General features: G+C 60.7%; 2 protein-coding genes across 4 annotated transcripts; both read right to left on the reverse strand.

The window, feature by feature from the left end:
- Positions 1-71: 71 nt before the first annotated feature.
- CPSF1 (cleavage and polyadenylation specific factor 1) lies at positions 72-17,548 on the reverse strand. 3 transcript variants are annotated; one of them, XM_031013837.3, is made up of 38 exons: positions 16,830-17,548; positions 16,544-16,701; positions 8,598-8,625; positions 8,382-8,515; positions 8,149-8,229; positions 7,861-8,012; positions 7,608-7,754; positions 7,290-7,429; positions 7,102-7,212; positions 6,932-7,025; positions 6,721-6,808; positions 6,528-6,650; positions 6,392-6,443; positions 6,154-6,251; positions 6,005-6,079; positions 5,835-5,915; positions 5,667-5,756; positions 5,416-5,526; positions 5,200-5,341; positions 4,881-5,059; positions 4,670-4,806; positions 4,414-4,588; positions 4,134-4,340; positions 3,681-3,770; positions 3,439-3,582; positions 3,189-3,341; positions 2,272-2,388; positions 2,102-2,192; positions 1,935-2,019; positions 1,719-1,860; positions 1,481-1,633; positions 1,216-1,392; positions 1,071-1,137; positions 950-997; positions 720-875; positions 499-628; positions 284-422; positions 72-206 (listed from the first exon to the last, which is right to left on the reverse strand). In XM_031013837.3, exons 2-38 carry the CDS (start codon positions 16,685-16,687, stop codon positions 159-161), a joined length of 4,329 nt encoding a protein of 1,442 aa, XP_030869697.1. In that variant the 5' UTR covers positions 16,688-16,701; positions 16,830-17,548; the 3' UTR covers positions 72-158. The 3 variants fall into 3 exon arrangements, with proteins under 3 accessions (XP_030869697.1, XP_030869698.1, XP_063565701.1); XM_031013838.3 differs by lacking the exon at positions 5,835-5,915 and having other exon boundaries at positions 16,830-17,332; XM_063709631.1 differs by lacking the exon at positions 16,830-17,548 and having other exon boundaries at positions 16,544-16,810.
- Positions 17,549-19,956: 2,408 nt separating this feature from the next.
- SLC39A4 (solute carrier family 39 member 4) lies at positions 19,957-24,493 on the reverse strand. The gene is made up of 12 exons (XM_004047690.4): positions 24,100-24,493; positions 23,311-23,592; positions 22,719-22,911; positions 22,466-22,602; positions 22,217-22,388; positions 21,754-21,926; positions 21,453-21,590; positions 21,245-21,376; positions 20,986-21,040; positions 20,710-20,862; positions 20,302-20,489; positions 19,957-20,209 (listed from the first exon to the last, which is right to left on the reverse strand). The coding sequence occupies exons 1-12, from the start codon at positions 24,301-24,303 to the stop codon at positions 20,081-20,083; spliced, it is 1,956 nt and encodes a 651-aa protein (XP_004047738.1). The 5' UTR covers positions 24,304-24,493; the 3' UTR covers positions 19,957-20,080.

Consider the following 24,493-nt stretch of genomic DNA (forward strand, 5'->3'; position numbering starts at 1 on the left):
CATGGGCACTTGCACTGGGGGGCTGTGACAGCAGCTGGGCCAGGAGGCCGTGTAATGACCACACACTCCTCTCAAGCAAAAAATGTTTTTCCTTGTGTTTTGTACAAAAAGGGGGTGGGAGGTAGTTCCGTGTGCTGGTGGTGACGGCATCCACGGGGCTAGAAGTGGGCGGTGACGCGGTCCGTCTCCAGCAAGTCGTCCAGGATCTGCAGGGGATGGACGGGTGGGTGGGGATGCGCGCAGAGGGGCGGGACGCGCGCGGAGGGGCGGGACGCGCACTCACTATGTCTGGTGTGGTGCCGATCTTCTTGGCTAGCTCGCTGCGCTCCATGGTGCTCAGGTACAGGTAGCGGTTGAGCAGCTCCCCATCCAGCACATTGCGCACGGCATTCTGGAGGGTGCGGCGGTCCACGTGCAGCATCCTGGGGCGTACAGGCACAGGTGTCAGGGCAGGCTGGGGTGGAGGGGGTGCTGCACAGGGGCGGGGCCGGGGCTCACCGGAAGGCGCGGGGGTTGAGGCCGGCGTGGTGTGGCAGCATGGTGGTCAGCGCGTTCTGCAGCATCAGCAGCCGCCGGTAGGTCTTCTCCTGCATGGGCAGCAGCAGCCCGATGCCGCCGTCCAGGGTGGCTGGCGGGGGCGGGGGGGGGGGAGGGTTTCGGTGTGAGCCAGGCCAACTCTAGGGCCCCCCACCCAGACACACCTGCTCCCCCACACTCACCAAACCACGTGATGTGCTTATTCTCCCACACGACCGACTTTTTGCTGAGCCCCTCAGTGGCCCCCCGGCACGGGGTCCTCCAGAACGTGTTTACGTGGGCACCCACATGGAAGTCTGCCCGGCGCAGCAGGCGCATGCCCCCGAAACTCTCCTTGGCTAGACCAGAAAGGCCTAGGGGTCACTGCTAGCCCAGCCCCGGCCCAGGCAGAGGGGGTGGAGGAAGCACTCACCTTCGGGCAGGTACATGTACACCATGAGGTTGCGGTCGCGGTCAGACACTGGGGAGCAGAGGCCCAGGGTCAGCCCCGGCCACCCCCAGAGCCTCAGCTCCCCAGGGCCCTGCCCACATACCCAGAAAACCCAGCTGGGCATTGTCCACCATGAAGTCCACGCTGTACACCTCCAGGGGCTTGGCATCCTGGGGGCGGGAAGGGGGCGTCAGAGGTGCCTTGGGCGGGTACCCACCCAGACACAAGCACCGCCGCCACAGGCGTACCCGCGACACCAGGCTCAGCGTCTTGCTTTCCTCCTGGTAGCGCAGCAGCGAAATGCTCTTCATGACGTCGGCTGCCAGGATGAAGTTCTTGACGCTGATCATCTGGTGGATGTAGAGCTGCGTGTCGATGAAGGCCATGCCCGTCAGCTCGCTGGCCCGCAGGCTCCACAGGAAAATCTGGGGGCGAGGGCGAGGGTGAGCGGGGGCGGACGTGGAGCCGGGTGAGGGTGAGCCGGGGGGCACACGCCGGGTGGGACTGGCACACCTTCTGGCCGATGGCCGACACCAGGTGGCCATTGCAGTGGCACAGGGCGGTCACGGGCCCCTTCTGCTCTTTCTCGTAAAGGACTTTGAACTTGTTCTTGGTCAAGGGCTGGCCAGGCTCGGGCACCACCTCAATCACATCCATGATCAAGATCTGGAGGACATGGGTATGGCTGTGGGATGGCTGTGGGGATGGCAGAGGGGCTGCCAGCTCCCGCCCCCGCTCACTGGCCCCTTACCCGCCCTCGGCACGTGACCTCCTCCCCCTGCATGAGGCAGGTCCCGGCGGCCACGTAGCCTTTGAGGCCCGACACGGTCTCCTCGCTGCGCAGAGACACTGTCTTCATGCAGGTCACGTGCTCCCACTCCTGCAGCTCGATCCTGTGGGGGCCAGGGGCCTCAGGATGCTGCCCGGAGGCCTTGGGCAGACCCCACCCCGGCCGGCCCAGCCTCACCTGGCATTGGGAATAGCCTCCCAGCTGACTGGGGAGATGAGCTGGATGGAGAAGGCCTCCTGCTGGGGGTGGATGTACCGCTCATCTGTGGGGACCAAGGGTGACAGTCAGAGTAGGGCTTCCCCAAGATGCGGCTGAGGATGGGAGTATGGTGTGGGCATCACCACCTCTCTCGATGGTCTCAAACTCCTTCTCCTCGCCAGTCATGCGTGGGATGCGGGCACACGGCGTGTTGGTGCTGGTGGCCACAGCATACACCTGTGGGTTAGTGAGGGTCACACGCCAGTGGCCCGGCCAGGCCCAGAAGGTCCCTGGTGGGGTGGGGGTGGGGGCAGACCTTAGACTCCACGTGGTAAGCCACATAGTGGGCCGTGCAGCGCAGCGGGATCTTCCTGACAGGCCATGGGGCATCATAGGACAGGTAGGCAGGCAGGACACTGATCCTCAGCTCGCCCTGGGGTGGGGGCATAGGGGTCAGGGGATCCAGGGCTAGCCAAGGGCAGGGGCAGGCAGGCCCAGGCCGCCAAGAGCCCTGGGATGTTGCCCTCAGCTCTGTGGGAGCAGGGGTGGGTGAGGGGCAGCTGTGTCCAGGCGAGGTCCTGGAAGGGGCTGCCGCTCAGCCTCTGGGGCTCCTCCTGTCCATTTTCCCACGCTCAGCTGGGGCTAGGGGTGCTGGCCACAGGGGATGGGAAAGCTAGGCCAGGAGGGCACTGGAGGCTGCAGACAAAGGGCAGCCCACAGACTGCCATGCTGGGGACTGAAAACCAGGCAGAGGGAGCCAGGGCTGCCCTCTTTCACGGACAGTCCTGAGTCCTCAGGCGCCCAGGAAGCACTCACCGCATCCCAGGCAGGGTCTCAAGTGACCTGGTGGTGTGGTAGCTTAAACAGGGAACCAGGATGAGAAAGCCTGTGTGCCTTCCCAAAGTCACAGAGCAGCCAAGGGGCAGAGCTAGCACTCACGTCAGCTCTCCTGAGAAGTGTGGAGGCCAGGCCCTGCAAGGGCTTGCCCGGCGAGCCAGCAGAGCAGTGGTGGGGACCCCAGGGGCTGCAGCCCCAGCTCCCAACCACCCCTTTCCAGACCTTTGGAGCAACCAAGTCACAGGTTCCACCTCCTCGGCCTCAACCCCATCGCCCTCTGGACACTCCTTCCTGGTCCGCAGGGTGGAGCCAATGGTCCCTTCTCCTGTCCCCTCCCCCTCAGCCCCCAGCTGGGGCAGCATCAGCCAGTGCTGCTGGGAACCGGCCGGGCCCCACCTGTCGGTTGAAGTACAGGAAGCCGCGGGGACAGTTGACATTGTGGAATGGAGCGAAAGAGTCGACCGGGCCGTCGATGGCCATGGGGTGTAGCCGCAGAGCCCCTCGGCCGGTCACCAGGAGCCAGTGAGGGGAGGGGCCGCAGATGAACACCTGGGGGCAGGCACCGTGAGGATGCTGTGGATGAGGATGCTGTGGATGAGGCCGCGTCTCCCTTCTACCACAGACCCCTGCAAAGGCGCTGGCCTACCCCTGAGTAGCCATAAATATCCTCGAAGTAGCGGAAACGCGCCACGCGGCCCCGGGCCCCAGCCCCCTCCTCCGCGCCGCCACCTTCTGCTTTCTTCTTGGATGGCTTTGGCTTCTTCTCACGGAAGTTGATGTTGTGAGGGACCTGGGGGGGAACCATGCAGGTCCTCCAGGGGCTGCCGGTCTGAAACCCACACCTTGTACCACACCCACCCCACGCCCCTGCAGTCCAGCCACTGGCACCTTCTTAAAGCGGACTTTGAGATTGCCCTGGCCGAGCTGAGAGTCGTGGGGGAAGGCCTCGTAGATAAGCAGCTCTTGGTCCACATGCACCTGGCAGGATGAGGGGAGCCATGGGGGATCAGGCAGGGCCATGGAGAAGATGGGATGGGCCATGGGAAGAGGTGGGCTGTGGGTAAGGGGCGGGGCTGAGATGGGGTGGAGCCATGGGAAGGGGCGGGGCTGTGAGGGAGATGGAGTGGAGCCATGGGAAGGGGCGGGGCTGTGAGTGAGGGGGTGGAGCCATGGGAAGGGGCGGAGCTGAGGGGGATGGGGTGGAGCCATGGGAAGGGGCGGGGCTGTGAGGGAGAGGGGGTGGAGCCATGGGAAGGGGCGGGGCTGTGAGGGAGATGGGGTGGAGCCATGGGAAGGGGCGGGGGGAAGATGGGAAGGGGAGGCCAGGCCAGGCGCGCTCACCAGCAGGTAGGGCCTGCTCTGGCGGCTGCCCAGCGCCACCAGCAGCACCTCCTTGACGAGGGGCAGCTCCCCCTGGCGCGTGGCCTCCTCCCTGCGGGCCTCGCCCTGTGTAGTGGGCTGTCCAAAGGAGCTGTCCACGAGGACCCGCTGCCCCACAGGGAAGTTCTTCACCAGGAACACCAGCCGCCAGTCGGGGAGCTGGTAGATCTGCGGGGTGGGCAGCAGTGAGTGGAGGCAGGTGGGTGGAGCCCGCTGGGCCACAGTGCAGGGCACCACCTACCTCCATGGTGCCATTCTCCCGCACCAGCAGGCACCAGTGGGTAGGCTCTGCCCGGAAGGGTGCAGGGTCCCGGTCGGCAGGGGGCTGGCTGCTTCTTCGGGCCTCCTCCTTGCTGGGGCTGAAGAGGGAGCCCGAATCCCCATACAGCATCTCCTCCTCGTCATCCACTGTGGGGCTGGGGGCCAGCAGAGGGTCACAGGCAGCCTGCCAGCCACAGGGACCCAAGCCCCTACCTGTGCCCCCAGCCCCCACGCACCTAGTCTCTGAGCCCAGGCCCTCGGCCTCCGAGCCACTGCGGCCCCCGAGCTCATCACGGGCCCCACCCAGGCGGCTCTCAGTGGTGAACATGCCGCTGAGGTCTCGGTACAGGCACAGCGTGATCACCTTGGACTGCTGCGGGGAGAGGGGTGGGCTCAGCGGCGGGCAGGGGGCAGGGACAGGCAGGCGCCGGGAATGAGGGGGCCTACATGGTGCAGCGGGGGCTTGTGCAGCGCCAGGCGGTGGTGGCGGCCACCGTAGGAGTCACTCTTCAGCAGGAACATGGTGACGTGGCCCTCGGCACTCATGATGACCACATAGGGGTCGGCCACGGCGCACTGCACGATGGGGGCTCCCAGGTCCACGGGGATGAAGTGCAGCTGATTCACTGTAGGCACGGGGCAGTCAGCATGCGCCTCCCCAGGGCCCAACCACCTTCCCCCCACCATCCCCACCCACCTACCTCCTTCCAGGAGGTGGATGCCCAGGGCCCAACCACCCCCTCCACCGCCGTCCCCACCCACCTACCTCCTTCCAGCAGGCGGATGCCCAGTGGTGACACTTGGACAATGTAGCGGTTGTCCCCGATGTTCCCAGCAAAGACCGTGGGGCCCTGAGTGGCGAAGCCACTGGTGTCCAGCTCCATGATCTCCTGCCCCGTCTGCAGGATCTGCAGGCGACAGCTGTGAGAGAGGCGCCCCCCGCAGGGGACCCCAGCCCCAGGTCCCAGGCCCTGCCCCTCACCATGGTGGAGTCTTCCCGGCTCAGAATCAGGAATCCGTGTCTGCGGCCATCGTCGTCTGCTTCAGGGGTGCTGGGTTCCTGCTCTGTGCCCTCCCCCTTGGGATTGTCCTCCTGTCAGGGCCAAAGGGGAGCAGGCTGGAAGCCACAGTCCAGTGAAGGCAGGCACGCAGGTGCGACCTGGGCGCTCCCGGCCTATGAGAAGGCAGCGCCGGTCCCATCCCAGGGCCTCCCTGCAGCGGGCTCGCACCTACCTCCTCCTTACGCACCGGGGCGATGACTGTCCACATGTCATAGCAGCCGGGAAGCTCAAAGGTTGTCACCACCTGGGGCCGGATGCTCTTCTAGAATGATGATGGGGTGGGGGTGTGAGCCCACCCAGGTCCCACCAGGAGGCGCCCGCCCCCTACCTGCCCACACACCTGCAGCACCGACAAAGCCCCGTTCTTCCCGTGGCCGGAGCAAACCACAATCTCCAGGTCCGGCTCAGGGCTGTTCTGAAACTGCACAGGACTCGGGGGTGAGGACTATGCCCCCCACCCCCCCTCACACTCCAGCCCCTGCCCCCAGCCCCGACCCCAACCCTGGGCACCTCTTCAGAGAGGAAGGCAGGCTCGCCCATGGCGGCATTGGCACAGGGTCCGATGTTAAGGATGCTGTCGCACACCTGCGGCACAGCAACAGTCAGGGGCGCGCTGGGGGGCACTGGCTGGGATGGGGGCCCTGCTGCCTCAATCTCACCTCAAAGGAGTAGGTGGCCAGCTGTGTTCCCGACTGGGCCTCGCTGCCGTACACTTCAATCTCGTCCACCTCATCCTGCGGCACCGACTTACCCGCAGCTGCACACAGAGAGCCCACTTGAGCGCAACCCTGGGTCACCTGGCCCCGCTCCTGACCAGCCCTGGGTCACCTGGCCCCGCTCCTGACCAGCCCTGGGTCACCTGGCCCCGCTCCTGACCAGCCCTGGACCGGCCCTCACCTGACCAGCCGGCCGTCGCATCCACTCGCTTCTTCTTTGAGGGAGGCTCTTCCTGTGAGGCAGGAGGGGCACTGAGTGGCATGCCACAGCAGTGCCCACATGAAGGGTGGTGGCCCAATGGGCCCAGGAAACCCACCTTGTCGGCAGCCTCACGGACAGCGCTGGCCGGGGGCTCCTGCAGCTTCTCCGTGTACTTGAGGAGGAGGGAATTGCCCAGGCGAGAACCCAGGAACAGGTACCCGGGCTCCATGGTGACCATCTGAGGGAGGGCAGGTGTGTGATGGCTGGGCCGGGTCTGGACCCAGAGCCAACCCCTAGTCCCAACTCACGCTGGTGGTGAGGACGCTGGCGGCCGCCTTGTCAAAGTGGAACGCTCGGACACTGCGCATGCCGTCGGTGATGAGGGTCAGCACGTAGCTGGGGGCAGGGAGAATTCTGAGTCGGGGATGGGAACCCTGGGGGAGTGAAGGGGGCCAGGGGACCCTACAGGACTTGTGGGGGGCGGTGTGGGCAGAGTTCATGAGCAGGGGAGGGGCTCACATCTCGCCGCCCTTGAGGGAGATGACCATCTTGTCGTAGGAGATGAAGGTGGCCTGGGCGCAGTCCAGGGTGATCCGCACACCCTCCTGGGTGCCTGTGGGGTGGGTGGTCAGGCCGACTAGGCAGGCCCAAGCCGTCCCCGGCCCCGCCCACGGCCACCCCACACTCACGAAGCGGGAAAGCCGTGGTTCCTGTGGTGAGGCTGTTGAGAGCCACGCCATATGGGGGGACGCTCTGGTTCAGGTACAACAGCGAGTTGACGGCAAACACCACCACCCCACCTGGAGGTGGACACAGGCTGGTGGGCGGGCTCAGTGCTCTCTCCACACACTCCCCTATCCACTCCCAGGACACACACCTATGGGCTTGGGCACAGCCAGAGCCTGGGTGCAGTCAAAGGGCAGGCTGGTGAGGGACCAGATGACGGGGTGCACCTTCTGCGTGATGTTCAGTGAGATTGCCACAATGGAGCACGTGTCCTGCCGCACGGCCACGCGCCTGGGGACGCCAGTGGGTCAGCCAAGGGCCTTGCCTCCCCGCAGAGACCCAGGCCCAGCTCCTTCCGAGCAAGCCCCACCCCCACCCCATAAGCCCCGCCCTAAACCCCATGAACCCCACCCCAGGCAGAGGCAGCTAGGGGGCCCACAGCGCAGAGGGGCCTCCTTAGGGGGCTCACCCAGGCCAGGTCTGGTTGGGCTCAAACAGGATGAGGAGGGTAGGCTCGTAGTAGCCATGCAGGAACTGCAGGTCGATGATGTTGAGCAGCTTCTCGTCTAGTGCCCGCACATCGATGATGTAGCTGGGCAGGAAGCTGGACCTCTGCCTGGGGGGCCAGGGGCTTCAGCAGGAGAGGAGGGGAGGCGGGGAGGGGAGCTCGGGCTCTGGCGCCCCCCACCCCAGCAGCACAGCCTGCCTCAGCTGGCACTCACCCCTCACCCACGAGCCCCTCGTGCTCCTCAGCCAGGCTCTCCCTGCGGAAGGGCAGGACCACCAGCCGCGTGCCGTAGACAAGCATGGCTGCGCAGCGCCCGTCGGGGTCCACCCGCACTCGCGGCGTGTGTACATTCTGCACAAACCCGTCCTGGGGGCAGAGGGGGCATCAGCCAGGCCCAGCATAGGAGACCCCGAGGGAAGCACTTGGGGCCGTAGAACCCAGCTGCAGGGGGGAGGGAGGGTGGCTGGGCGGGGCCTGGGCGGGGGCGGGGGCATGGCCCTACCCGAAGCTCAGGCTCCTCAAAGTAGTGCAGTGACAGGGTCTTCAGGTCATGGGTGCCCGGATCGTACTCCACCACAGACAGCTGCGGTCAGAGGGCACTGCCGTGGCTGCCGACTGCCTGTCCTGACAGTGTCGCCCCCGGCAACCAACGGCTGTACCCAGGCCCACCCCACCAGGCCCTGGCACCCACTCCCACGCCTTGGCCAGGCCTACCCCACCAAGCCTACCACTCACCTTGGCATCCTTGAAGCTTAGGAGCAGGGCATCCCGCTTGGCTCCTGCCAGCTGCACGCTGGCCATGGACATGACGTTGCCGAAGAAGGAGAAGGAGGCAGCAAGCTCGAGCTTCTCCCGATGGGCCTTCCCCTCTAGGGGAGACACCAGGGCTCAGGGTCAGGGCCCAGCCATGCCTGGCACCCGCACAGCCCCAGGCCGCCCCACCACACTCACCTGTGCTCCTGTCATTCTTGGTCAGAGCCTGGAGGGGAGAGAAAGACAGGGCAGTGAGGGGCCACATCTGGCAGCTCACCTCATCCGGGGAACGAGAAAAGACCACCAAGCCTGGCCCCTGCCTCCTGGGAGCTCTGCCCAAACCCTCTCTGCAGCAGGGAGAAGGGCTTCTGGAGACAGCTGTGCACACCCCCCCACAGCGACCCCCATTCACACTCTCATGCCCACGGCCCAGCCCTGGCACAGGCCGCTCCCCAGGAAGCCCCTACCTCACGGCTCCCTAGCAGCCAGGCCCTGTGCGGGAAGCACTCAGGGTTAGAGTGCACTCTGTGTCTGCACACCCCCAAACCTGCCTGGTTGCACACCCACAGCAGCCCAGCCCCGGCCCCTGGGTCCGAATGTCACAGGGCAGGAAGCCAGAGCCAAGGGGCATCTGTAGCTACTGATCTGCATGCCTGTTAGAGAAGAGGAAGCTCTGCACTCTCCTGACGCCTCGGGCTCCCCCAGGCTGCCTATCTCCTCCCTTTTCACTGCCCTCCCAGAATGATAAGAGGCTGTGTGTTCCTTGCTACTAAGTAGCTAGTTTAACTAGCTAGCAGATTTATATGCCATTGCCTCAAGGCAAGGGAAAAGTGGTTTTTGTTTTGTTTTTTTTGTTTTTTGTTTTTTGTTTTTGAGACGGAGTCTCACTCTGTCACCGAGGCTGAAGTGCAGTGGCGCGATCTTGGCTCACTGCAACCTCTGCCTCCCGGGTTCAAGTGATTCTGCCTCAGCCTCCCAAGTAGCTGGGATTACAGGTGCGTGCCACCATGTCCGGCTAATTTTTGTATTTTTAGTAGAGACAGGGTTTCACCATGTTGGCCAGGCTGGTCTCGAACTCCTGACCTCAGGTGATCCACCTGTCTCGGTCTCCCAAAGTGCTGGGATTACAGGCGTGAGCCACCTCAAGGTCATTTTTCACGATGGACTTGTGCTATGGGGAGGGCATCTTGGAAGCTGGTTAACAGATACAGAAGAGGCATCCACAAACCAATACCCATCTCACAGCGACAAGGGCAACTCCAGGGCTTCACCCGCAAATTCTACCAAAGGTTTCAGAAGTAATGACACACTTAAAAAAAAACACACACCCACTCATGTGGGGCTGACGGCACCGCAGGCGGCTCAGGCCACCCCAACAGCCCACAGACAGGTGGGACAGGAAGTGACACCAACCTCCTCAAAACGCCTGCAGATGAGCCCAGTGACAAGCAGGGGTATTATAACACAACTGGGTTGAGTTATTCCAGGAACGCAAAACTAGATTTCCGCAAGAACAGCCATCGCTAAACTTACCGTGCTGTCAAAATTAAGGAGAAAAATCATGTCATTTTAATGGATACAAAAAAAGCATCTGATAAAGGCATTCGTGATAAAAACTCCTAGTAAAGCAAAAATAGGAGGAAAAAATTTTTTTTTTTTTGAGACGGAGTCTCACTTTGTTGCCCAGGCTGGAGTGCAATGGCACGATCTCGGCTCACTGCAACCTCCGCCTTCCAGGTTCAGGCGATTCTCCTGTCTCAGCCTCCTCAGTAGCTGGGATTATAGGCACGCACCACCACGTCCAGCTAATTTTTGTATTTTTAGTACAGACAGGGTTTTGCCATGGCCAGGCTGGTCTTGAACTCCTGACCTCAAGCGATACACTCACCTCGGCCTCTCAAAGCGCTGGGATTACAGGCATGAGCCACCACGCCAGGCCTTTGTTTTTTGACATAGGGCCTCACTGTCTCCCAGGTTGGAGTGCAGAGGAGCAATCATGGTTCACTGCAGCCTCGACCTCCTGGGCTTAGGTGATCCTCCCACCTCAGCCTCCTGAGTAGCTGGGACCACATGTGAGTCATCACACCTGACTAATTTATTTATTTTTTTAAATTTTGAGACAGAGTCTCACTCTGTCACCCAGGCTGGAGGGCAGTGGTGTGATCTCAGCTCCCTGCAACCTCTGCCTCCTGGGTTCAAGCAATTCTCCTGCCTCAGCCTCCCAAGTAGCTGGGATTACAGGCATGTGCTACCATGCCCGGCTAATTTTTGTATTTTTAATAGATAGGGTTTTGCCATGTTGGCCAGGATGGTCTCAAACCCCTGACCTCAGGTGATCCACCCACCTTGGCCTCCCAAAGTGCAAGGATTATAGACATGAGCCACCGCGCCCAACTTCCTTAATCAAATAAAGGGTATCTACAAAAAGTCTACAGCAATGTGGTGCTGAGAGTGAAACATTACAAGTTTTCCCTTTTGAAGCCGGGCGCAGTGGCTCACGCCTGTAATCCCAGCACTTTGGGAGGCTGAGGTGGGTGGATCACCTGAGGTCAGGAGTTCGAGACCAGTCTGGCCAACATGGTGACACAGTGAAATCCCGTCTCTACTAAAAATACAAAAATTAGCCGGGTGTGGTGGCAGGTGCCTGTAATCCCAGCTACTCAGGAGGCTGAGGCAGGAGAATCGCTTGAATCCCGGAGGCGGAGGTTGCAGTGAGCCGAGATCATGCCATTGCACTCCAGCCTGGGGGACAAGAGAGAGACTTCGTCTCAAAGAAAAAAAAAAAAAAAAAAAAGAAGTTTTCCCTCTTGGTCAGGACCAGCCAAGGACGCCTGATCCACCCTGCCAAGTACAAGGTCAATATACAGAGATCAACTGCACTTCTGTGTACATGCAAGAAACAGGGGTAACCACTCAGAAGAATTTTTTTTTTTTTTTTGAGACGGAGTCTTGCTCTGTCGCCAGGCTAGAGTGCAGTGGCACAATCTCGGCTCACTGCAAGCTCCACCTCCCGGGTTCAAGCCATTCTCCTGCTTCAGCTTACCGAGTAGCTGGGACTACAAGCGCCCACCACCACGCCTAATTTTTTTCTTTTTTTGTATTTTAGTAGAGTCAGGGTTTCACCATCTCAGACAGGCTGGTCTTGAACTCCTGAGCTCAGGCAATCCACCCGCCTCGGCCTGCCAAAGTGCTGGGATTACGGGCGTGAGCCACTGTGCCCGGCCACCACTCAGAAGGATTTTAAGAAAAATGTGTACATAGTCAAATGGTCTAACTGGCATCTTGGGAGAAAGGGGACAGAATCAATAGCTAAAGAAGGCTGGGCGTGGTGGCTCACGCCTGTAATCCCAGCACTTTGGGAGGCTGAGGCAAGCGGATCACGGGGTCAGGTGATCGAGACCATCCTGGCTAACACAGTGAAACCCCGTCTCTACTAAAAATACAAAAACATTAGTCGGGCATGGTGGCGGGCGCCTGTAGTCCCAGCTACTCAGGAGGCTGAGGCAGGGGAATCGCTTGAACCCAGGAGGTGGAGCTTGCAGTGAGCCGAGATTGTGCCACTGCACTCCAGCCTGGGTGATAGAGCGAGACTCCGTCTAAAAAAAAAAAGAAAAAAAACCTCGAAAATTTGAATAAGAGGACATTTACAGGGTTTCAAAATAAGTCCCTACAAGATACTTTTAGTTACAAAAGGAAGAAATAACCTTACAGTGGGGGAATCCAGGCCAACACTACCCAACCAAGCATCAAAGCATCAGCATCCAGTCATGAGGCAAAGGCCTCCAGCCGCCTCCTGAAAGCTGATGGGGGTGCTGTTTGCCTCTTCTGTGGTGTTCCTGTCAAAAATACAAATGTCTCATCTAAACACCTGGGAATTTCTTGGCTGGGCACAGTGGCTCACACCTGTAATCCCAGCACTTTGGGAGGCCAAGGCGGGTGGATCACTTGAGGTCAGGAGTTCGAGACCAGCCTGGCCAACATGGTGAAACCCCATCTCTACTAAAAATTAGCTGGGTATGGTGGCGGGCGCCTGTAATCCCAGCTACTCAGGAGGTTGAGACAGGAGAACTGCTTGAACCCAGGAGGCGGAGGTTGCAGTGAGCTGAGATTGCGCCACTGCACTCCAGCCTGGGCAACAAGAACAAAACTCTGTGTCAAAAAAAAAGGGGTGACTTTTATTAATTTCAACAGTGTTGTATATTTTTTCCCCATAAAGGGGCCTTTTGTGCTGCCCAAGGCCACATGCTTGCCTATTTCCTATCCATGCCTTCTCCTCCCTCTCTCTGCAAAGCAACAGCACCTCAATACCCTGAGGTACAACTGGCCTTGCTTCTTGCCTCCCCGGAGACTGAGGTACCAGCAGACACCCCCACTCTCCTCACTGTGCCCATGTTCTGTGCCTGCCTTCCGTGGCCATGGGTGAGCGGGTCACACTCAAGCCAAGCCAAGCCTGCACTAGATTCTCTGGGACAGATTCCAGACAGCTGCACGAGGCCGGGCACAGTGGCTCAAGCCTGTATTCCCAGAGCTTTGGGAGGCCGAGGTGGGTGGATCGCCTGAGTTCAGGAGTTCGAGACCAGCCTGAGCAACGTGATGAAACTCTGTCTCTACTAAAAATCAGTGGGGTGTGGTGGTGGTGCCTGTAGTCCCAGCTACTGAGGAGGCTGAGGCAGGAGAATCGCTTGAACCCGGGAGGCAGAGGTTGCAGTGAGCTGAGATCGCACTGTTGCACTCTATCCTGGGTGACAGAGGGAGACTCCGTCTCAAAAAAGAAAAAAAAAAGACAGCTGTATGAAAGGCGGCTGTCTCCCTCCCTCTCCAGGTGAATCTGGGCTGGAGGCTGCCTTTAGGGCAGACTGTGGTGGCAGGGATGGTACCTTCCTGGTCTAGCCCTTAAAGTGACTGGCAGCTTCTGCCTTAGCCTCCTAGGGCTCTGAGTTCCTGCAAGAAGCTCAACTACACCAACACCGCCATGCTGCCAGGAAAACCAAGCTAGCCATGCTGGGGACAGGGGAGAGTGGAGGGACGGTGTGGGGGTAGGGGAAGACACATCTAGCCTGTCCCCAGCTCTTCAAGTCGTCCCTGTCAAGGCTCGCCCTGGTGGAGGAGAGCCAAGGGCTCCCCACACTCTGATGAATCCCTGAAAACCTGGCTTCCAGATGTGCGATTATGATAAAAGGCCTCATTTGCATATTCCAGGGTAGTTAGTTACAGAGCCACGACTAGACTGACTCCAGGAGGATGGCTTGAGCACAGGAGTTCGAGGCCAGCCTGGACAACATAGCAAGACCCCGTTTCTTAAAAACAAAAAACAAAACAGAAGAAGAAAACCTCCTTTCCTGCTATTTATGGCTCCATTTCTTGCTTCAGTTTACGCACATCTCCTCCAGAGTTGTCTGTGTTCACTGTTACTGACTCTCCTCCCCTGCTGGGCTCTTACCCCTGCTCCATTCAGACCACAACCCCTCATGCCCACCAGACTGCCCTGTCAGAGTCACCAGGCATCACCTGAGGCTCAGCAGCATGGGACCCAGTGTTGAGTCCCTCCCAGCTGCCTTCCCTGGGCCTCCAGGGCCCTGTCCAGCTTTCCCCCTGCCTTCCAGGCCATGCCACCTCCAGCTCTTTCATGGCCTCTCATCTCCCCAATCTCTCAATGTTGGGGTGCCCCAAGACCCTGTCCTTGTCTATATTCTGGGTGATCTCAACCAGTTTCCAAGGGCAGACACCAACCCCAGGCTGAAGACTCTGACTTGACCTCCATACCAGACCTCAATCCTCAATTCTAGACTCTTGCACACACCCTCCTGCTCTGCACTGCTGCCTGATGTGGAATGAGCACCTCGGCCAACCTACGGTGGCCAGCGTCCAAGGCAGCACAACGCTTCCTGCTCTGCACTGCTGCCTGATGTGGAATGAGCACCTCAGCCGATCTACGGTGGCCAGCATCCAAGGCAGCACAATGTCCTCTGCAGTGAATGCTGGGAGGTGTTGCACCCTCCGCAACCCCCACCAGGGTTGGTAGATATGACCAGCAGAATATGACAGAAGGTTAACAGTGTACTACTACTATTTTTTTTAGATGGAGTTTTGCTCTGTCACCCAGGCTGGAGTGGAGTGCAATCTCGGCTCACTGCAACCTCTGCCTATGGGTTCAAGCAATTCTCCTGCCTCAGCCTCCTGAGTAGCTGGGATTACAGGTGCCTGCCACCACACCCAGCTAATTTTTGTATTTTTAATAGACACAGGGTTTTGCCACGTTGGCCAGACTGGTCTCGAACCCATGACCTCAGGTGATCTACTACCCGCCTCGGCCTCCCAAAGTGCTAAGATGATAGGTGTGAGCCACCGCGCCTGGCCTTTTTTTTTTTTTGAGATAGGGTCTCACTGTGTTGTCCAGGCTGGAGTGTAATAGTGCAATCATAGCTCACTGCAGCCTTGACCTCCTGGGCTTGAGCGATCCTCCCACCCTGGCCTCCCATGTAGCTAGGACGACACACAGGCCACTATGCCCAGCTAACTTTTATATTTTATATTTGGGCCAAGCACAGTGGTGCACTCCTGTAATCCCAGCACTTTGGAAGGCCAAGGTGAGTGGACTGCCTGAGCTCAGGAGTTTGAGACCAGCCTGGCCAATGTGGCGAAACTGTCTCTATTAAAAATACAAAAAAAAAAAATTAGCCAGGCGTGGTGTCACACACCTGTAATCCCAGCTACTTGGTGGAGGGTTTAGGGAGCTGAGGCACAAGAATTGCCTGAACCCACGAGGCGGAGGTTAAAGTTAGCTGAGATCACACCGCTTCATTCCAGCCTGAGTGACACAGCAAGACTCCGTCTCACCAGGAAAAACAAAATTATTTGTAGAGATGGGGTCTTGCTATGTTGCTCAGGCCAGTCCTGAACTCCTGGCCTCAAGCAGTCATCCCATTTCAGCCTCCCAAAGTGTGGGACTATAGGTGTGAGCCAGTGCACCCAGCCTGAGATTCGGTTACAGGACTCGCCGTGGCTTCAGTCTTGGTGGGTCTCTCATTGTAAGGGAGGCTGCCATGTTGTGAGCTGCCCCAGGGAGGGGCCCATGTGGTGAGGAACTGCAGCCTCCTGCCAATAGTGTGTTAGGAGCAGAAACTCCAGCCCTCGTCAAGCCTTCAGAGGACAGGAGCCCTGGCCAGCAAACACATGTGTATGCCGGGGTAGGTGCCCAGGAGGGTTGGCCTCCTTTGGCCTGAGCTTCTGACCCATCTGCCTGCTGGATCAGCCCCTATTCACAACCCTCTTGTGGCTCCTCCCTGCTTTGTGGAGAATAGTCCCGGCCACGGCCTACCTCCCTCCATCCTCACCACCACATCCACTCTATACCACGGCCACACTGTGCATGACTCTCCACCCTCAACTGCTTTGGGCCTGTGCACAGGCTGATTCTTCTGCCTGGAACACCCTCCTCTCACCATCCCTGGGCCTGGGTAAGAGGTACTCCTCCCTTCAAGAGCAATGGAGAAACTGCCTCCTGCAAGTTGCTTTCCTGGACCAGCTTTCAACCCTCTGGCAACCAAAACACCACTGTATTTCCCAAACCCTTGAGGCGTGTGCCCCACCGTACCAAGACTCCTGTCAACAGTCTGTCCCCATCCTAGACCTGGCCTTGTTCCTTGTGCTACCAATGTCCTTCCCCCGACAAACTCCCGCTCTGCCTCAGACAGGCTCTTCTGATCATGCAACTGGAAATACACAGTCTCCTTCCTTCACTCCTTTATTCCCGCAGCAGCACTTGCTGCAGGGGCAGGTGTGTTTATTTAGATGTTCCCCTTCCCCAAGTGTCTGCAGGTGTGGTTCACATGGTATCTCTGCTACCCAGCACACAGTGGGCGTTCGCTCCTTCCGAACAACTTGCTGAAAAAACGGAAGAGCAAACAAGACGGCTAGGGCAGCGCGCCCTTCCCGGTGGGGTAGGAAGGGAGGCACAACAGGGTAGCAGCTGTGAGAAAGGATCTGAGCACAAGAGATTCAGGGTCATGTCCTGGCTCCTCAGGCTGAGGAACCTTAAGCAAATCACTGAACTTGTCTGGGGCTTGGCTCTTCCATCTGCCACCGGGGGCGGTGAGAGCACCCACGTCGCGGACAGCGGGGAGGGCTCCCAGGGCCCGACCTACCTCGGCGTCGCGGTTGAGGCGGTACACGTAGAGCTGCGAGGTCCCGGCCACTACCAGGTTGCGCTCGCTGTTGTTGAAGAAGTTGCAGTACATGGAGAACTCCAGACCGGTGGGCGGATGCGCCTGTTTGTACACGGCGTACATGGCGCCAACCCGGGCTGCGCAAGGCCGGGAGAGGAAGGGTGAGCGGGGTCGCCCACGCAGGAGCCCGGCCCCGCACCGCGCCCCTCCCTGGCCTCGCGCTGCCGCCTCAGCCGCCCGCCTGGCCGCCCACCCGGCCGCCCACCTGGCAGTTGGAGCCGACTCGAGAGGAACCGGGACAGCAGCGAACTCAGTCCGGCCGGGCCCAGAAGCTGGGCGGGAAGGTTCCGGGCTTCTGCGCCTGCGCAGCGCCGCCGCGTGAGCGTGGCTGCAGGGGCGACAGCGGGCCCTAGTGGCCCGGGATGCGGGCGGCTGGCGGCTCGGCTCCGGGCTGGGCGTCCGGAACCCAAACCCCTAGCGTGCGAAGTGCGGGGCCTCCGCTGCGGGCGGAGCAGCGCGGGTTGGAAGCCGCAGGGGCGCCGGCTGCAGCGGCTCGGGGTCGGCCGAGGGGTGCGTCCGCGCCAGACCCAGGACGGCTGCAGGGAGAAGCGACTCCGCTCGTAGCACCCGGGTTCAGGGGGCGCGCCGGGATCCAGAAGAGGGGGCGCGGCGCCTCGCCAGTGTCTGGGGCTCCGAGAAAGCTTCCTAGAGAGGCCGCACGCCCCCTCTGCCCAGTGTCCCCGCGCAGAGCGACCCCCGCCGCCAACACTCCCGCGGACGACGCAGGACCCCGCGAGCCCAGCGCTGTCCGCCCGCCTTGCTCACTGCTGCCTACCTAGGGCGGGCCCAGTGCCAGCTTCCAGGAGCTTGGATCCTGGATCAGGCACGGGCCTAGGCCCTAGAAACGGAATCATGAGAAATAAAACAAGAAAGTATCGTTACGCCCAAGAAAATGGCGTGGAAATATGTGTTTTTGTTGCATCCAAATCTACTTGCTCATTGGGCAGTGGGGGAAGGGCCACTTGGATGCTCAGGCATGTGACCCCTGAGCCACACTCAACCGCGTTTTAAAAGTCAATAGGAAGCGGTGGCTCACGCCTGTAATCCCACTTTGGAAGGCCGAGGTGGGCAGATCACCTGAGGTCAGGAGTTCGAGACCAGCCTGGCCAACATGGTGAAACCCAGTCTCTACTAAAAATACAAAAATTGTGGGGGAGAGAGAGAGAGAGAGAAGATTGTTACTGTGTCTATGTAGAAAAGGAAGACATAAGAAACTCCATTTTGATCTGTACTAAGAAAAATTGTTTTTGCTTTGAGATGCTGTTAACCTGTAACTTTAGCCCCAACCCTGTGCTCACAGAAACACGTGCTGTAATGAATCAAAGTTTAATGGATTTAGGGCTATGCAGGATGTGCCTTGTTAATATGTTTGTAGGCAGTATGTTTGGTAAAAGTTATCGCCATTCTTCATTCTCGATTAACCAGGGACACAATGCACTGCGGGAAGCCGCAGGGACCTCTGCCCAAGAAAGCCTGGGAATTGTCCAAGGTTTCCCCCCACTGAGACAGCCTGAGATAGGGCCTCATGGGAAAGGAAAGACCTTACCGTCCCCCAGCCCAACACCTGTAAAGGGTCTGTGCTGAGGAGTAGTAAAGAGGGAGGCCTCTTTGCAGTTGAGATAAGAGGAAGCCTTCTGTCTCCTGCTCGTCTTTGGGAATGGAATGTCTCAGTGTAAAGCCAACCATTCCCTTTTGTTCTATTCTGAGATAGGGAAAACTGCCTGGAAGCAAGAATGCTGGCAGCAATACTGCTCTGTTACTCTTTCCTACACTGAGATGTTTGGGTAAAGAGAAACATAAATCTAGCGCTGCTGCTCTGTTACTCTTTGCTACACTGACATGTTTGGGTAAAGAGAAACATAAATCTAGCCTACGTGCACATCCAGGCACAGTACCTTTCCTTGAACTTATTCATGATACAGATTCCTTTGCTCACATGTTTCCGCGTTGACCTTCTCCCCACTTGTTGCCCTGCTACACTCCCCTCGCTAAGATGGTAAAAATAATGATCAATACTGAGGGAACTCGGAGGCCGGTGCTGGTGCGGGTCCTCCGTATGCTGGGTCCACTGGGCCCACTGTTCTTTCTCTATACTTCGTCTATGTGTCTTCTTTTCTCAGTCTCTCGTCCCACCTGATGAGAAATACTCACAGGTGTGGAGCGGCTGGCCCCCTTCAAAAATTAACCAGGGTGGTGGCGCATGCCTGTAATCCCAGCTACTCGGGAGACTGAGGCAGGAGAATCACTTGAACCCAGGAGGCAGAGGTTGCAGTGAGCCAAGATGGCGTCATTGCACTCCAGCCTGAGTGACAAGAGTCACATACAATAAAAATAATCAGAAGAGACAGAAACACACGAAAGAAGGTCATGTGGGCCAGGCGCAATGGCTCACACCTGTAATCCTAGCACTTTGGGAGATCGAGGTGGGTGGATTACCTGAGGTCAGGAGATCGAGACCAGCCTGGCCAACATGGTGAAACCCCGTCCTACTAAAAATATAAAAATTAACTGGGCGTGGTGGCGGGTGCCTGTAATCCCAGCTACTCGGGAGGCTGATGCAGAATTGCTTGAACCTGGGAGGCAGAGGTTGCAGTGAGCCGAGATGGTGCCACTGTACTCCAGCCTGGGCGACAGAGTGAAGCTCTGTCTCAAAAAAAGAAAGAAAAGAAAAGGGGAGGGGAGGGGAGGGAAGGTCATGTGAAGACAAAGGCAAGGATTGGAGTCATACTGCCCACAAACCAAGGAACACCTGGGGCCACCAGTAGCCAGGAAAGGCTCATGGAACAGACTGTTTCCTAGAGACTTCAGAGGGAGCATTGTTCTCCTGACACTTTGATTCCTAACTTTCAGCCTCCAGAACTGTGAGAATAAGTTTCTGGTTTTAAGGCACTCAGTTTATGGTAGGCTTTGTTATGGTAGCCCTAGGAGGCCACCACACAGGGACTCAGGATTAACGCCTCAGAGTCAGAAGAGGCTGGCATCCCAGGAACCGTGGGCTGCCACACACTCTGGTCTGACGATCTCCAGGCTTGCTTTCCATGACAGAGAAATAAGCCCTCGGCTGTGTAAGCAATTATAGGTAAGCAAGTTTGATTCCTGTTTGGGGACAGGTCCCACCTGCTGCCCACACACTCGGGTGAATTTCCCTGACCCCACTCCTCAGGCAGGCAGGGTCTCCATATCAAAGAGGTGGCGCCTGAGGCTGGCTGCCTGGGGGGCCCTGAGTGCAGCTCTCCCGGCTTCGAGGCACCCCGATGGGGAGAAGGCAGTGCCGCAATTGTCCTTTCTCAGCTGAGGACCCTTCCCACCCAGCAAGGAGAGCACAGCCATGCTCCAAGGACAAGAGTGTCTTTACTGGAGTTGGGACTGGGGCCTCTATAGGGGCTTCTGGTTTCTGGGCTGTAGGTTTGTGAGGTGTGGGATCTTAAGTCAAAGGTGGGGGACTAGGGCAGGGTATCAAAAGGTAATGTCATCCTCGTACAGGGACAGCAGCAGCAGGACGGTCCAGCCGCCCAGCAGGCCCACGTTGTGCAGCAGGAAGAGGAGCCAGGGCCGCGGGTCCCGTACTTTCAACATCGCCGGGAGCTGAGGAGCAAGTGGGCACCGGGTCAGCGCCCCTGCTCAGCTCCTCTGCTCAGCTCCCGGCCCAGAGCAGCCCCTCCCCTCGCCATCCTGACCATGTCGCAGAGTGCTACGTAGAGGAACAGGCCGGTGGCCACTGCCAGGATCCAGGCCTCGCTCTCCTCGCTGACTCCAACCGCGAGTGCCACGTAAAGACCGGCGAAGGCCGTGAGCGCGGAGGCCAGGTTCAGCAGCAGTGCTTGGCGCACGGACAGCCCCGCGTGCAGCAAGGCCGCGAAGTCCCCTGCGGGCGGGTCCACATCAACAGCTCCGCCCTCCTAGCTACATGCCCCGCCCACCTCCTTTCGGTCCCGCCCTCTTACCACCAGGCCCCGCCCACCTGTTCCCGGTCTCCCCGCCCAGCCAGGTGCGGCCCCGCCCATCTCCTTCCAGGCCCCGCCCACCTGTTCCCGGTCTCCCCGCCCAGCCCCGTCCATCTCATTCCAGGCCCCGCCTGCGCTCACCCAGCTCGTGTGGCAACTCGTGGCAGAACACGGCCAGCGAGGTGGCCAGCCCGGTCTTCCAGGAGGACGCGAAGGCGGCGCCCACGGCCAGCCCGTCGGCGAAGTTGTGCACGGCGTCGCCCAGTGTGATCACATAGGGCAGTAGCCTCAACTCTGCGGGCGCAGAGGCCCGTGGGTTCGCGTGGCCTGTCGCCTACCGCCAAGCCTTGGGCCCCACCCGCGCTCCACACAAACCCCAGATCCCCCAGCCCTTCCGGGGTCGCCCCCTGGGCTCACCTGGGCTCAGACTCCTGGGCTCAGGGTTCAGCAGCTCCGGGCTCTCCTCCGCCACCTGGGAGGAGCCTTGAGTAAGTCCCGCCCGGAAGTGGAGGAGGAACGCGGTGGGGCGGGGCCCCAGATCACCGCGGGAGGGGCGGGGCCCCAGATCACCGCGGGAGGCGGAGCCGCAGGCCTAGGGTGGGGCTGGGAGTGTGGGCGTGGGAAGGGGTCGGTGGGAGGGGCTCCGCGTGGGATGGGGCATCTGGCGCCCACTCACCAGGTCTGCGCGGGAGCCCTCGTGGGGGGGCTTGGGCTGCCGGAGCTCGCTGGGTGCCAGCTGCAGGGACACACCGTGGCTGTGGCCCCCGTGGCTATGGCTGCTGTGGCCGCAGGGCCCATCCTCCAGGTCCTGTGAGGGTAGGTGCTCAGTGTCCACCAGGCCCCCAGCACACCCACCCGCCGGGTACCTTCCCAAGAAGCCTGACCTCCGGGTCCCTGGGCAGCAGGAGGTTGAAGAGGTTCTCAAACAGGAAGAAGGCGTAGAGCCCCGCCAGCATAGCCAGGAGGTGCCAGGTGGGCTGTGGGCTGAGGCCCTCTTCGCTGTGTGTATGCAGCCCCAGCACCTGGGGAGTAGGGGCGCTGGGCTGGGGGGGTCCCAGGGCACCTCCCACCAAGACCCAGGGAGAGGGGTCAGGGGGTGGGGTGGGTAAGGGCCCTGGGAGGGCATGGCCTGGGAGTCCATGGTGGGGAACGGAGGGCCAGGGTCGCGGGTTTGTGGGGGCAGACCTTGGGCGTCAGATGCAGGACAGCGTCCCCAGTGAGTGCACCCACTGCCAGGCTCAGGAAGGTCTGCAGGATGTAGTGGGTGACCCCCCTGCAGCCAGTGCAGGTCAGCAGCAGGAGGCCAAAAACCGCACAGAGGCAGATGAGCAGCGTGGCCAGGGAGCCGTACAGATACCCTGGGGGCGGGTGAGGCGGCTGTGAGAGCTTTTCTTCCAGACTCAGCCCCTGCTTCCCAGGCGTTGCTCACCAGAGCTGCAGGCCGTCAGTGTGGGCCAGGCCCTCACTCAGGCTGACCCTCCTGCCTCAAAGCCCCACTCTCCTGGCGACACCACCTTCCCCTGTGTCTGTTGTTTCTACTTCCAGCCCCTGCTCACTCTCTCCATCCCTCATCCTCGGCAGCCACGCTTTCCTCCCTACATGGGCTCCACCTCTGTGCTGCCAGCACAGTGTCGGCGTGGGCACTCACTGTCTGCCTGGCTGAGCTGGTCCTGGACGGGGGGCCTGGACTGGGAGGTGCAGGCTCCACTCAGCTGCTGTTGGAGCAGGGCAGGGCTCAGTTGGGCCCAGGCCTCCGGGGTCACCCCAGCCTGTTCCGACAGTCCATATGCAGCCATCACATCCCTGGCACTCAGGCATACCTGGGGAGTGGCAGGACAGGCTCAGGGGCCTGAGCAGACCCCAGTGGGGCCCCATCTTACCCCAGGGTGCAGCTCACCGTGTCCCACACACTGGAGCTGTTGTTGGAGCTGATGAGGGGCACAGGGTCCTGGCTGCTGGCTCCCCTGTGCTGATGACTGTGGTCACTGTAGGCCTCCCTGCCCACCCCCAGGCGCTGCATCAAGGCTGACAGCTCTGGCAGGGAGAAGAGTTGGCACCGCGAGTCTGTGTGGGCTCCGGCCCTGCCCCCCAGGGACATGGAGGCTGGGGACTCGGGGGTGCCCCCCTCCACAGCCCAGCCCAGGCCTCACCGGCCAGCGTCATAGGGACCTCGCTGCTGTGCTGCTGGAACACAAAGTCCACGAAGTACTGAGGGCTCGGCAAGGCGCGGAAGCAAGACCCGCTCCTGACATGGTCCAGCAGGGCAGCCAGGACGCCGCCAGCACTGCCGGGAGCCCCCGCCCCCACCGCCTCCTCCAACAGCTGAGAGATATCTACACAGGCCTGGGGAAGAGGGGGCCTCCGCCTCAGCCTTTGGTGTGACCTTCTGCCATCCACCCCGCTGCCCCTAGATGCATCTCCCACCCCAACTACAGGATCTGCCCCCACCAGCCCCGCCCCTCCCTGGAGCCACAGCCCTCCCTGCCGGGCCCAGCTGCTTCAGGCTCCCACTCAGGCCTCTCGGTTCCTCCCTCATGAGGTCCCTCCCGGGGCTCCTACAGGCTCCCAACTGCCCAGTAGTGAGCCCCACGTTGGGAATCCCCAGCCGCAGGCCAACTCCCGGGCGTCTCCCCAGGCCCCCAGGCCCCCCAGGCTCCCTGAAGGCTTTGCAGCCAGGCTGGGTCCCCTGGGCCGTGGGGCCCTCCTCACCCACTCCCCTGGTCTGCCTGGACTCTCCCTCACCGTCTTGGGGGTCTGGCCGGCAGCCCGGGCCTGCATCCTCTGCAGCAGCCAGCTCAGGCCCGGGGTCAGGGCCTTGGGGCTCTCGAGCAGGGCCAGGAGGTGGTCTGCTTGAGAGGCCCAGAGGCCAGCCCGAGCGTCCTCACACGTGCCCTCGGGGTTGCTGAGGTACAGGACGGCGGCGGCACTGAGGCGAGCGATGTACCTGGCCTCCAGGACCGGGCCCGGGGGCAGCCCTGACCCCTCAGGCTCGCCCAGGCCCAGGGCATCCTCCACAGACAGGCACTGTGGGCAGAGACAAGTGAGCAGGGGCGCTGGGCCCACCAGGGAGGGGAGAGGCAGGCCTGGCCAAGGGGCTTCCCCAAGGGCCTGTTTCCCTCTCAGGTCCAACAACGTCCACCATCCTCTCTCAACCCCTTGTGCCCTTCCGTCTCCCCAGGCCCCTGTTCTGCTTCCCCAACTACAGGGGTGCACGCAAAGGGATCCCCAACAGTGGTCCCCCATCCCCAGGGGACTCCCCTGGAGCCACTGCCAATTTGATGGCAGAGGGCCGGCAGTGGGAGTTGGCCCTGGGGTCCTGGGGAGAAGAAGGACTGTGTCCCTGGAAAGGCCTATCTGCCCTCATGAGCAGGAGGGTGGGCTCTGGCCTGTGGGGAGGGTCAGGGTGCCCAGGTACTGCCACTAGCCTCCTCCGCCTCCTGGAGTTTGCCCAGGGCCCTTTGCTGCCGGCTGGCAGGGCGGAGCTGGCGGGAAGAGGCCAGGGCTGGGGGACCCGTCGGGTGGGGCTGTTACCTTTCCACACGGCCCGTTGGCGCAGTGCACACGGTCCGCCAGCGTATTTAACAGGCCGCCCAGAGCCTCTTGATCCAGAGCGCCCTGGCCAGAGGTGAGCAGGCTCAGCAGACCAGCAGGCGGGGACGCCGTCGCCGTCGCCGTCACCGTCACCACCAGCACAGCCAGCAGCAGCCCCAGCTCCAGCGAGACCAGGGACGCCATACTCAGCTCCCAGCGTGCTCAGTGGGTGTTGCTGTGGCCAAGGCCCAGTGCTTCTGGGCTGGCTGAGGGCGGCTTTGCTGGGGTTGTCCAGGGCCAGACTGGGGCTGGGCTAGGACCCGCCCGGGCTGCATGAGGACCTCTCCCAGGTATTCCTGCAGAGCTCTGTGATTGGCTGCTGGAGATGCCTGGG

Source organism: Gorilla gorilla, chromosome 7 (genome assembly GCF_029281585.2).
Source record: "Gorilla gorilla gorilla isolate KB3781 chromosome 7, NHGRI_mGorGor1-v2.1_pri, whole genome shotgun sequence".
In the NCBI taxonomy this organism is placed as follows: Eukaryota; Metazoa; Chordata; class Mammalia; order Primates; family Hominidae; genus Gorilla; species Gorilla gorilla.

Excerpts from the sequence above, each read along its gene's own strand:
- CPSF1 (XM_031013837.3), bottom strand. The coding sequence starts at position 16,687 with ATGTACGCCGTGTACAAACAGGCGCATCCGCCCACCGGTCTGGAGTTC. Across the intron at positions 4,589-4,669 it reads GGCCTGGGCTCAGAGACTAG|CCCCACAGTGGATGACGAGG; the intron begins GTGCGTGGGGGC and ends GCTGGCCCCCAG. Across the intron at positions 2,193-2,271 it reads CTTACCACGTGGAGTCTAAG|GTGTATGCTGTGGCCACCAG; the intron begins GTCTGCCCCCAC and ends ACTAACCCACAG.
- SLC39A4 (XM_004047690.4), bottom strand. The coding sequence starts at position 24,303 with ATGGCGTCCCTGGTCTCGCTGGAGCTGGGGCTGCTGCTGGCTGTGCTG. Across the intron at positions 21,041-21,244 it reads AGGGCTCCCGCGCAGACCTG|GTGGCGGAGGAGAGCCCGGA; the intron begins GTGAGTGGGCGC and ends GGCTCCTCCCAG. Across the intron at positions 20,210-20,301 it reads ACGTAGCACTCTGCGACATG|CTCCCGGCGATGTTGAAAGT; the intron begins GTCAGGATGGCG and ends CTTGCTCCTCAG.